General features: G+C 34.2%; 1 protein-coding gene across 4 annotated transcripts in view; it reads left to right on the top strand.

Annotated features, from left to right (window-relative positions):
* LOC134375475 (CWF19-like protein 2) overlaps positions 1–12,797 on the top strand; it is a 99,574-nt gene extending 86,777 nt beyond the window's left edge. For 3 of the 4 annotated variants that reach the window (XM_063093924.1, XM_063093922.1, XM_063093926.1), the window contains exons 16-18: positions 2,306–2,386; positions 9,165–9,266; positions 12,129–12,797. In XM_063093924.1, the coding sequence (XP_062949994.1) occupies positions 2,306–2,386; positions 9,165–9,266; positions 12,129–12,272 (327 nt within the window). In that variant the 3' untranslated portion in view covers positions 12,273–12,797. The remainder of the gene's footprint in view (positions 1–2,305; positions 2,387–9,164; positions 9,267–12,128) is intronic. The other variant, XM_063093925.1, reaches the window with a different exon arrangement.
* The last annotated feature ends 267 nt before the right edge of the window (positions 12,798–13,064 follow it).

Raw genomic sequence — 13,064 nt, 5'->3', positions numbered from 1 at the left:
AAAGCACAAGATATTCTGCAGTATAAATTTTTATCAAGGAAATTTGAGATTTTAAACTTTTAAAAGGTCATACTTGCTTGGAAGCATGAATAGACTGTCAAATGGTAACGAATAATTTCCATTTTAATTTCTCACTTTTCAAATTAAATCAAGGTTTTACTTTGAAGCACTTTCAAATCAAAATTGTAGTCATAATTCTAGAAAACTGATTATTGAAATACATTAGAGCCAAAGATGATAACATACAAACTGTACAAATTACAGTTGTTGAAACAAGTTATTGCTATAAGTTTTAGTATTTAATATCTCATCATGCTATTTGTAAAAAGAAAAATTTCCAACACGATGTACATTTTTGGAAACATAATAAATGATTAGAGTTTGTAACCAGATAACTGTCATTAAACATTCAGACAGCTTTTACCAAATAGTATGTGCTTCATGCTGATCTGAATACGATTTATAGAATAATACAAATGCGTAAATATAGAACCATATATGAAGTATCAACATGTCCAAAGAAAAAGAAAGGTAACGTTTTATGAGCTGGTTTAAGAAGATGCATATGAAACATTTACACAATATGGGATGGTAAAATTTATTTATATGAACTGTAAGATCTAATAAAAAGTATTATAAAATCTTTCAGGGTTTATGAGTTGATAAATATCTACTTTCTCTGTAGAAATCTTTAAAGACAATCTGATTATTTGATGTGAAGACTTATGCCATTAAAGTATAAGAGAATAAGCTAGATAATCCCAAAGATTCATGCCCGTCCTACATTAGCCAAATTTAGTTGAGAAAGTGATTATTATACTTTTTTCAGTGTGTTTTTCTGTATTTCTCAGTAGTCTTAGGTGATTGTGACTAGAGGTATTTGAGGTATGTGGCCCAGCACAGAACAGCCACTGTTGCTCATGTGGGGTGACAGAAATGTCATCTCTTAGCAGACTTATGTATCACTTTTCTCTTCTACACTAAGCCTTTTATGATCATTAAATATGCATTTTATTTATTATTTGATTTGGCTTCAATTTTATATTGAATATGCTATATTTTAATGTCAAGCCAAGCAACTGATACCTTTTAAATAGGGGACAGCAGTATATCTGATGTATTTCAGTTGTACTTATTTCAATGTTAATGTCATCTTTAAAATTTGCTTCATTAATAATGATACTGTAAAAAAATGAGGTAATTTTATGTTAAGCATCCTGGCTTTTTTTTTATTAAATATTTCTTTTATCAAAAATAGTAGTCATACTGCTTATCCTAGGAAGTCTTTGAATCCCATTTCTGTGTATTTTTCTTTCCCTGCATTTAAAAAAAAATTTTTTTTAAATACAAATTGACAAATTACAACTGTATAAATTCTGCCATCAAAAACATAAAATGTGTAGAGTTGTATATAAATCACAGTTAAGTTGGCGTCAACTTGAAATAGACTGTTATAAGGTATTCCCTACATTTTTACTTCTTTATAATATGGGCAGAAATAGTTCAAGTCCTTGGTTGCCAGAAAGCATATGAATTACTCTGTTGATGTTTGGAAGAAGAGCAGTACAACTAAATGAATTTACTTGAGTAGCTTTTAGTGAATGCAGTGAGGAACTTGTGAACTTTTATGTTCACAAATTATGTTCACTATTAAGTTGCTCAGTCTTATTAAGGATTGTTTTTGTGTTGTAAAGTTGACCAAGAGTTGTGAGTTAAGAATGAATAAAAGAGTATTGTCTTTGGTGAGAGTAGAACAGTGCTTACCAGAGACTGGGGAGGGAAGGTGGGAAGGGAAGACATGGAGAGGCTGGCCAACCAGAGCGAAATTACAATTAGATTGGAGGAATAAGTTCTGATGTTCTGTTGTACAGTAGGGTGTCTATGATTAACAGTTAAGTTTTGTATATTACGTAATAGCTAAAGGAGAGGCTTTTGAATGTTTTTGCCAGAAGGAAATGATAAATGCATGAGGTGATGGTTACATTAACTATCCTGGCCCATCGTTACACAACATACATATGTATCAAAACATCACAATATACCCCTAAGCATGTATAATTACAATGTGTCAATTAAAATATATAAATAAATAAAAAAGAACATTGTCTTTGGCTAAAGATAGACTTTACAAAATTAAGAAGTTCCAATTTTAAATAACTAAAATTAAAGCCTTAATTCATTCAGAGTAATGGCCTACCATGTATAATATAACCTGTAATTAATTCGCTGTATTACTTTGTTTTAAATGGTCTCTTTGTATTTGCTTATATATTACGTTTTCATTTGACAAATGGCTACTTCTTAGAAAGCCATAATGGAATCTGATGAAGAGTGGTCTATGAACAAGAAGTTAATTGATCTCTCCTCTAAAGATATCAGGAAGTCTGTAAGTACCAATTTTTTTTCTAGTATAAGAAATTACCGTAGTGTTCACAATCTTCATTATTTTCCATGTCTTAGTTTAAAAGAAACCATTTGGCCGAGTGTCTAAAGGTGAAGTAACTCATTCCACAACTTAAAAAAAAATTTTTTTTCTTCCCAGCTGCTCTAGAAAATGCTTATTTGTTTGTAGAGGGTTTTTATTTGTTCATATGAACGTTTCTGTTCCTGACCTTCAGTCCTCTGCCATTGTAGTCCCTATAATTGGTTGTAGCAACCATTAGATTCTGCCCTGAGAGCTCCTCTGGTGGGCTTCTCAGCTCCTGTGGGACAAGTGGTGAGGGTGGCCTTCTTGTTAATGGAATTATTCTGGGAGAAGAAATTTTCTAGAGGCTCCAATTTGAATTTGGAACTCATTTTCTTTTTCTTACACGAAGATTTCCTGCTATGTTCCTTTAAAACAGTATTTGAGTTAAGATGGATTCTTTTGGAGACTTGCTTCACCGTGTTTCATAGTTTAATCTTGATTTGCAGATCACCTTTTGGATATAAGTTACACGTAAGTTGAGTACTTCTGTAATAGCCTCTCTCTTTTCTAGAAATATAAGTTAAATGTAATAGAGATTTAATAGAAGTATGGATTTCTTTTTTGTTTTTCTCTTAAAAAACTAATTTATTCTACAAATATTTACTGAGTGCCTGCTATTTTTCAGGCACTGTTCTAGGTGCTTTTTGTAACATAGTAGAACAAAACAGAAGATTCTTGCCTTTATTGTGCTTATTTTTTAGTGCCAGGGTTGGCAACTCAAACCTTCATGCTAAATTCATTCTTCTGTCTGTTTGTGTAAACAAATTTTTGTTGGAACTCAGGCACACTCATTTGTTTATGTATTTGTCTATGGCTGCTTTCATGCTACAAGGCAAGAATTGAGTAGTCCCAACAGAGACCATACGAACACCACAAAGCCTAAAATATTTTATGAACCTATTACAGAAAAAATTTGCCAATTCCTGTTGTAGGAGATGTCGGTAGAGTATTTCTCCCCTATTTCTTCTTTTGGAAAGCCACATTCCCATTATGCGTCATGTGACTGATAGGATTCCTTATTACACTTACTATACTGCAGTCAAAAGATTCAAATTTTACTTTATTATTGAAGAAACAGTTTTTATTCAGAGGTTAAAGACCTTGAAAGCACAAGCAATAAAAGCAAAAGTAGACAAGTGGGATTATATCTAACTAAAAAGCTTCTGCACAGCAAAGAAAACAATCAACAGAGTGAAAAGACAACCTATGGAATGGGAGGAAATATTTGCAAACTATGTATCTGACAAGGGCTTAATGTCCAGGATATATAAAGAGCTAAAACATTGTCTATAATCATTTTCTGTTCTCTTGCTGGTGAATTGGGCCAGACAACATATTAAAATACAAACAAACAAAAACAAAAATCCCCTAAAGGTCCTATTTACTTCTCTCCCTTATGAGCCTATAGGAAAAGGTGTTTAAAATGTGCATGTATCTTTTGTCCTTAGGTTTTTCACTTCTTATATCATAGCTCCCCGTGCCATTAAATATTCTTTCAGAGCACACTTTTAATGACAGTTGTAAATATTTTAAAGTAGGAAATTTAAAAGAATTATATCATTCTCCATTTGCTATAATGTATATATATATATACATAGTTTCTTACTAGTGAACCACCCAGTATCCATTACTTATTTGTTTTTTAAAACCCAGATGAGTACCTGAATTAAGTAGCCAGGAAGTCTTAATATTTTTAACTTAACCAATACAGAAAATAAAATTCAGATACAGATCCTTATAAGAACAGCAGTTGTATATTCAACCTAAAAGCATTTCAAAGATAGCAACAATTGCCTTTACTAAGGCATCACATAGTTCCTGTATATGAGACTATTCGAGAGTCACAGTGGATGGGGATTGACCAGATGACCTCTTGAGGTCCCTCTTAGCTTTAGGATTCTATAATTATGAAGATACAATTGGAAAGAAAACTTTAGTATAAGAATAATTCCAAAGAAAGCCAATTTTTAGGTTAAGCTTTCCGGTGTCTTTTTTAAATGATTAAAGTGTTTCTGAACATTAAGTGAATAATATTGAGTTATTTTAACATTATTTTTACTTCTGAAAGAACCTCATTGTATTTGTTTTAAAAGTTTTATGTCCGTAGTAATTTTGTAAAGTATTTTGCCTGCTTCGTTGGGGATGAAGTGACATTTTTTTCCTCAAGTAGATTCTTGGCTTGTAATAGAGATTCACCTATTTGTAATTCATTCTGAATTTTTTTGAATTTATGCTTTTTTAAAAATTTTGGCTGTGTGGTCTAAGCTTTCCCTTTTCTGTCCATTCTGTTTGTGTTCTATGCATCTGTTGGTTTCTTTACAGTGTCTTGTGAAGTTCATGAAAGTAGCAGGGGAAACAGATTTGAGTGTGCAGTGCAGAGGAGTTGCATGATGATAAATAACTTGTCAGGAAAAGTGATCATTTTTCATAAGTCTTTTTCATTGAGATTTCATGAGAATTCTTCCTGAATTTTTAAAAATGTTATCTTAAGTTTAATTTTGTAGTAACATAGCAATTGAAAAACATCTAACATTTTTTAAAACTAAGGAAGGTACTTCGAAAGGAAAGTTTAGGTTTAGCAGAGACCTTAAACTCAAGGATACTTATAGGAAGTCAGGAGTAACACCAGGAATAAAAGGAAAAAATTCAGATATTACTGTTTTTCTACCATAAATAAAATTTCTTACTGTAATTCTGTCAGTACTTTAAAAAAATTTTTATATTTTTATTGAAGCATAATTGATTATACATATTTGGGGGTACAATGTTGACTACCATCACCTGTGTACAACATATGTTTATCAAATCAATATTATTAGCATATTTATTATTAAACATCACAATTATTCTTTATGCTCCTTATCTAATCTTTCCTTATCCCCCTCTCCTTTCTCCCCTCCCACCTCTAATAACCATAGACTTGTTCTCTCCTTCTGAAAGATTAACGTATTATTATGGTCTTTCCTTTCTTTTCCTTTCCCTTTTCCTTTCCCTTTCCTTTCCTTTCCTTTCCTTTCCTTTCCCCCACCCTCCCTTTCTCCCTCCCTCCTCTCTCCCTCTCTTCTCTTCTTTTCTCTCCCCCCCACACACTCTCACACACACACACACACACACACACACACACACACACACACACGAGTGAGCTCATGTGGTATTTCTCTTTCTGTGTCTGGCTTATTCACTTAACATAATTTTCTCCAAGCTCATCCATGTTGCTGCAAATGGCAGAATTTCATTCTTTTTTTTATGATTGAGTGGTATTCCGTTGTATATATATACCACAATTTCCTTATCTAGTTGTCCATTGATGGACATTTAGGTTGGTTCCATATCTTGGCTATTGTAAATAGAGCTGTGATGAACATGGGAGTGCAGGTATCCCTTCGACATGATGATTTCCATTCCTTTGGGTATGTACCCAGAAGTGAGATTGCAGGATCATGTGGTAGTTCTGTCTGCAGTTGTTTGAGAAAGCTCCATGCTTTTTTTTGTAATGGCTTTACCATGTTACAGTCCCACCAACAGTGTAGTAGAGTTCTTCTTTCTCCACATCCTCATCAGTATTTGTTATTCTTAGTCTTTTTAATAATTGCCAATCTAACTGGGGTGAGATGATATCTCAGTGGTTTTGATTTGCATTTCCCGGATGATTAATTATGTTGAACATTTTTTCATGTACCTCTTGGCTATTTGTGTATCCTCCTTTGAAAAATGTCTGTTCATCTCCTTTGCCCATTTTTTAATTGGATTATTTGATTTTTTACTGTGAAGTTGTTTGAGTTCCTTGTATATTCTGGATATTAATCCCATGTTGGATGTATAGTTCACAAATATTTTCTTCCACTCTGTATGTTGTCTTTTGGCTCTGTTGGCTGTTTCCTTTGCTGTGCAGGAGCTTTTTAGTTTGGAATACTCCCATTTGTTTATTTTTTCTTTTGTTGCTTATGCTTTTGGGGGCTTACGCATAAAGTCTTTGCCTACTTCTGAAGTATTTCCCTTATGTTTTCTTTTAGTAACATTATGGTTTCAGGTCTCGTACTTAAGCCTTTAATCCATTTTGAGTTGATTTTGGTGTATGGTGAGAGGTATAGATCTAGTTTCATTCTTTTGCATATAGATGTCCAATTTTCCTAGCACCATTTGTTGAAGAGGCAGTCTTTTCCCCAATGCATGTTCTTGTTGCCTTCATCAAAGATCAGTTGGCTATAAGTTTGTGGGTTGATTTCTGGGTTCTCCATTCTGTTCCATTGGTCGGAGTGTCTGTTTTTATGCCAGTACCATGCTGTTTTTGTTACAATAGCTTTGTAGTATAATTTGAAGTCAGGCAGTGTTATGCCTGTGTCTTAATTTTGTTTGCTTATGATTGCTTTGGCTATTTGGGGTCTTTTGTTGTTCCATATGAATGTTAGGATTGTTTTTTCTATTTCTATGAAGAATGTCACTGGTATTTTGATGGGGATTGCATTGAATCTGTAGATCACTTTGGGTAGTATGGACATTTTCATGATGTTCATTCTTCTAATCCAAGAGCATGGGATGTCTTTCCATCTTTTTGTCTCGTCTTTAATTTCTTTCAGTAGTGGTTTGTAGTTTTGTTGAGCCTAGGTATGTATATTAGTTTCCTATTGCTGCTGTAACAAATTACTGCAAACTCAGTGGCTTAAAACACCACAAATCTATTATCTTACAGTTCTGGAGATCACAAGTATGAAATGGGGTTTGGTGGGCCAAAATCAAGGTGTCAACAGGCCTGCTTTCCTTCTGGAGGCTCCAGAGAAGAATCCATTCCCTTGCCTTTTCCAGCTGCTAGAAGCCATCTGCCTTTTGAGACTTGTGGCCCCTTCCTTCATCTTCAAAGCCAAAATTGTAGTATCCTCCAATCTTTCTCTGACTCAGGCCCTCCTGTCTCTTTCTTATAAGTATCCTTGTGATTACATTAGGCCCATCTGGGTAACCCAGGATAATCTCCTCATTTCAAGATCCTGAACTTAATCACATCTGCAAAGTGTCTTTTGCCATGTAAGGTAACATATTCATGGAAAATTGTAGACTAGGGAAGGCACTGAAATCTTTAGGAGGCCATTATTCCACCTACCACAGTATGATACAAACAAAAGGCTTGCGTACTGTCATCATACATTTCTTCCATAAGTTATTTCTCTCTCTCAAAGTACTGTCCTTTAGTTGATATAGTTCCATAACATCCTTTTAGTCCTTTTAGATTCATGCTTCATACCTGGTGACCTAGTTCAGATGGCAAAAATATTGTGATGGAGCCTTTTTTCTTTGACCATGAGGTTTGCACAGACCATTCTTGTATGGGAGATGGAAAGGAAAGTAGTGATCTTCTATATGTGAATAATCTTTTATATGCCAAGAACTGGGCTGGGCACTTCATGTAAATTGTCCTATTTGATCCTCACAGCAAACTTCTGAACTCTTCATATTTCTCATGAGTCTCAGAGATATTAAATAGCTTGCCTAAGGTCACACACTTACAAGCACCCTATCTGCAATTAGAGCTTTGTCTGTCTCTTTTATTTTATTTTTTCCTAGCAGTCAAGGTCATACATGATTATTGAATTAATGTGGCAATATAGAAAATTATAAAGCCACAAAACAGTAACCCATTTCTCTGCATTTTATGTTATACACTATTTTTAATTTTTTTTCAAACTTATGCTTTTCCTATAACATGAACAACTCTCTTTATAAGCCCTAATTTTAATTGCTTTATAATATTTCAAGATGACTACTCTCTTTCCACCATACCATTATGCCATTCCAAGTTGTATCATCTTGAGGATATAGAATTCATAGAGTTAAGGAGAAATATGTGATTCAGTGCCCCAGTGTGTAAATGCTGACTGGATGAAAGGATTAGAGAAGGGAAATGTTGTTATAAATTGACTCACTTGAGCAATTTCTAGTGACAGAGTTGGGGCTTGGAAGAAAATCTTGCAAGGACACAAGATCTACTCCACTGAGAGAGAAAGCAAGAAATTATGGCCTTTTCCAGTCAGTCAAGATATAGTTTAAAGTATTTCCTCTGTGTGTGTGTGTGTGTGTGTGTGTGTGTGTGTGTGTGTGTTTGTACGTGTAGAGAAGGAGGGAAGGGAAGGAAGGGAAGGAAAGATGAAAAGAGAGTTAATCCTGGAGATATTTTGGATTGAGATTGATAAACTAAGTGTTGCTATGTCCATCTCACCCATTAATAAAAAATTATGATTGTTCTTGTTTAATTTAGCTTTGATAAATAGGTAGTAGTAAAGATTCAGGAATATTGTAAGCAAAGCTTTAAGTATATAGCCGAGGCCTCTCTTCCTGTTCTGCATTGTGAGTAAAATATAGGAAAGCATATCCTTATTCTTTTATTTGTGTAGTCTAAGAAAAATTATTCTTTGGTCATACGAAAGAAAATTTTTTTCCCCATTTTCCCTAATGACAGGAAATTAATTGGTTTTGATTATAATTGCTAGATATGATGAAGAGCTGTCTGGCTGAAACACTACCAAAATGAAATCTTTTCCTTAGAAAGTTAGGTCATTGCTTAAGTATCCCTAGAATTGTAAATTTATTGTGTACATTTATCTTGAGGGATGCTTAATTACTGTCATCTCAGAGAGCAGGAAGAGATACTAAGCATTACCTTCTGATTTCATGTTGTGTTTTATGTGTGATTTGTCTGTTTGTTTAGGTACCCAGAGGCTTACCTTACTTCTCTGTGGACTTTGGCCTTCAAGGAGGGTTTGCGCATGTTATTGAAGATCAACACAAATTCCCTCATTACTTTGGAAAGGTATGCTCACAAATTTGGTAAAATTCCAGAGTTTAGCAATTTGGTTAACATTTTTCTTTCGAAGGGAAATCAAAACTTTGGGCACAGTGTATAGTGAGGTTAGTGAGTACTTCCCCACCCAGTTTTTAGAGTAAACCCTGTAATTACTAATAAACCTTGTAATTATTAATATAAATATCCCAGGATGTCTATAACAGCCTCAGGATTATCACTTTGGAGCCTGACATTTCTTGACAGTGTCAACAGTAGTGACTATAAATATTTTCTTTTGGAGTTAGCCAGCCTTGTGCTTTGATGATGATAATTGCTGACACTTATTAAGGGCTTACAGTGTGCCAGCCACTGTTTTAAGCACCCATTTAATGCTCACAATAACTTGTTGTGTAGATGTTGTTATAACTTTCATTTCACAGGTGAAGAAACTGAGCTATAGAGAGATTATTTAACTTGCCCATGGTTATGTGCTACTAAGTGACAGAAACAGAGGTGCATATGGTTATGGTTGAACTAGAGAACAAATTATCTCACTTCTTCATTTATAGTTAAGCAATGTATAGGACAAGAAGAATACATGGCTCATTTCATACAAATAGTTTCTGGGCAGATGTTAGAGTACAGATCTTTTAATTGCCAGTATGTTCTAGTAGGGATGTAGACCTTAAATTAGAGGTCTGTGGAGTTAGTGTCAGGAACTGAAATGAAATTAATGCAGCTACTGAAACAGTTAAAAGAAGTCTGGGCAGTAATAGCTGTAGAAGTGGCCTTTCAGTCTAGTGTAGCTCCGGTCTTTCAGCTCATATCATCCCTGTGTAGTCAGTTCCTCTAAATTAGAGGGGCCTACATGAACTCTGCTTGGGTTTCTCCCTCTTCCCCACCCTGCTGTCCCCTTCCTCCCCACTTTCATCTCCTCACAAGGCCATCTTTTACAGTGAATAGGGATGTGTCAGGAGGAATCTCAACTCCAGAGGTTTAGATTTAAAACTTTTTATGTTGTTGTTCTTAATGGATTAACCATGGGTCCAAAGTCATATGTATCTTCAAAACATTACAATATGTTACAGAAACTTTTGCTTGAGAAATTTTCTTTTTTTTTTTTTTTGCCCCAGAGTTACCTAGAAAGAAATTTGTGTTTTTCTGCTCTGAAAATCCTGTTGTTATTCAGTAGCTTGAAGTCTGTGTGACTCTGGATTTATTTTGTTAGAACTTGATTCTAGTGAAAAGGAAGTAAAATACCCTTTTTTTTTCTTGAATAAATTTAATTGGTAGATTTGGTAGATTGCCCCTCTTCAAATATTATGCATGTAAATTGGTTTATATGGTACTGTTTTAAGGTTAAAAGGAAAGTTTCCCCTAGTCAGCATTCTGTCACTGAGCCATTTTTCTCAAAATTTGCTTTTTCAAGAAATAACCTGTGGGCACAAGAACTCCTCCCTTCAGCCTGATACCTGAGTAATTGCTCAGACAGCAAGAAGAGATTATTGGGATGGTCTCTTTTTATTAACAGCTGCTTCAGTAACAGAGCAAGAATCAATCCTGTGTGGTACATGTAAAACAAAACTCGGTATATTATAGAGACAATTTCAGATTAATTTATAAGCTAGGCTTTCTTAAACTATATTGCTTACTTAAACTGATGCTGAGAAATCTTGCAGTAAATCTCAATTTGTTTCTCTTGATGTTTTATACAGACTGCTATTTCTGTCGGCTCATTTATTTCCCTTTCCTAATGAAAACAAGTCTTCTTTTCATGAAGCTTCTCCTGATTTATTGAAGAAATAGAATTTTTTCTTCTTTTAAGTCTCCAAATGGTCTGCTTATGCACTTATTTTTTCTCTTTTGTAAGACAGGCTTTCATATAGCTGAGTCATTATTCTGGCTCCCACCACAGCTCATGTTAAAGCTCTCTGAAGACAGATAGTTCTATGTTAGTTATCTTTGTATCTTCTTCAGTATTTGGCATTTGCTTGTGCATTGTAGGTCCCCATGGTATATTTACTGAGTAAAGATGAAGAACCTGTGTCAGAGAGGTTGCATAATTTGTCCAATATTTCACCACACAGTCTGATAGAGTTAGACTAAATATGCAGAATCTGAACCTTAGTCCAGTGTTTTTCTTTGTTACTATACTGCCCTCCAAGCATTACAGATCTCCCCTTATCTTTCTGTGCATGGATATTCACATGCATAAATTTGATTAGTTTCTATAGCTAATAGCACAAGAAGAGGATCATGAATGAAATTATCTAGAATAATAAGCAGATAACCAAAAAGACATTCTTTTCAAGGCTTGAGAATGTAACTAAATTTTTAAGTGAAGGTGATTTATAATTTTTAATTCTAGATTTACTTAGGTTAGTATTAAAATATGATTTTGTTTCCTGAAAAAATATCTCCAGCAAGTGGTGGAAGAAACTGGTTTATAAATATACTGTGTAACAGAGAGAACATTAGCCTGAGATTCAACTGCATTGAGCAACAAAGTTAATAATTGCTACAAGTTGATTAACCTTTTCTCCAAACTGTTTACCAGAGCAGGTAATGTGGACCAAATTAATTAAATTTCACTTTCTCATCCTCCCCTTTGGTACTGTCTCTTGGATGTGCTAAGCAACGAAATGGACAAATTGCTTGACAGAAGACATGGGGAGGACTCCTAGAATCAGAGTTTACATAGTTGGAGCTAATTGAAAACAGGATTTTTTTTTTTTTTATTGGAAACGAATAGTTATGCAACATTTGAACATTGTCATGGAGAACTACTTATTGTTATATTTAATAGCAGCATAAACAACAATAATTTCATTTCTGTTTTTATTAGTATTTATATACGCATTTGTTTGTATTTTTTTCATTCATCGAAAGGAAATAATTGGTGGAATGCTGGATATAGAACCAAGACTTTGGAGGAAAGGAATCCGAGAAAGCTTTGAAGATCAGAGGAAGAAAGCACTGCAGTTTGCTCAGTGGTGGAAACCATATGACTTCCCCAAAAGTAAAAAATGTTGAAGCGTACGTTTCATTTTTACTATCCTCTTCAGGTCCCATTCAATTTTATTTCCATTGCATCTGCATAAACAACTGACCCTTAGGTCACAGGTAAAGAGAGTCACAGCAGCAAACTCCTCTGGGTATCTGACAACCATGCATCATTGTTTTCCTCCCCACCTGTTCCTGTGGACTTCATTTTAGTGACCATGGAGTAAGGGCAGATATTTTGGATGACCTGCTCACATTCCTGTTCTGTACTTACTTCCTGGTGTTCAAAACTAGACAGTTTATTTAGAGAAGGCTTTTTTGAAGGGATATCTACGAAGCATAGCAAATCTTTTGTTCAGAGGGAAGTGGGTCTACTTCGAGGTTAAGTCTATTGCCTAGCTTCTTTTACAGTTTTTATAATAAGACTTGGTATATTCAGTAATAAGTGCAATTTCTTTCTGTAGGATTTTATAGAAGAGATCTTAATTTTCTACCACTAGCATATAGTATGACTACTATACCTTTTGTTAAAGGAAAAATAATGTTTCAAAAGTATTAAAGGATTAAATGATAAAATATATTCACGATTCAAGTTTGTTTTAATTTCTGGATTTATTAATAGTATCTTTGAATTTTGGTGGCTTTAAAAGTAATTGTTCCAGATAACACAATTTACAGTTGTTTGGGGTTTGTATGAAAGTTCAAATTTGTAGCCAAATCATTGTTTTGGGGTTATATCGATTATCACAAAATCTTAAATAATAAGAGTATTCTACATGTTAGGAGCACTCTCTGTTGTTGTCACTTGATCTAAATTACTTA

This window comes from Cynocephalus volans, chromosome 4 (assembly GCF_027409185.1).
Source record: "Cynocephalus volans isolate mCynVol1 chromosome 4, mCynVol1.pri, whole genome shotgun sequence".
Taxonomy (NCBI): Eukaryota; Metazoa; Chordata; class Mammalia; order Dermoptera; family Cynocephalidae; genus Cynocephalus; species Cynocephalus volans.
This window is presented reverse-complemented; position numbering and strand designations above follow the sequence as displayed.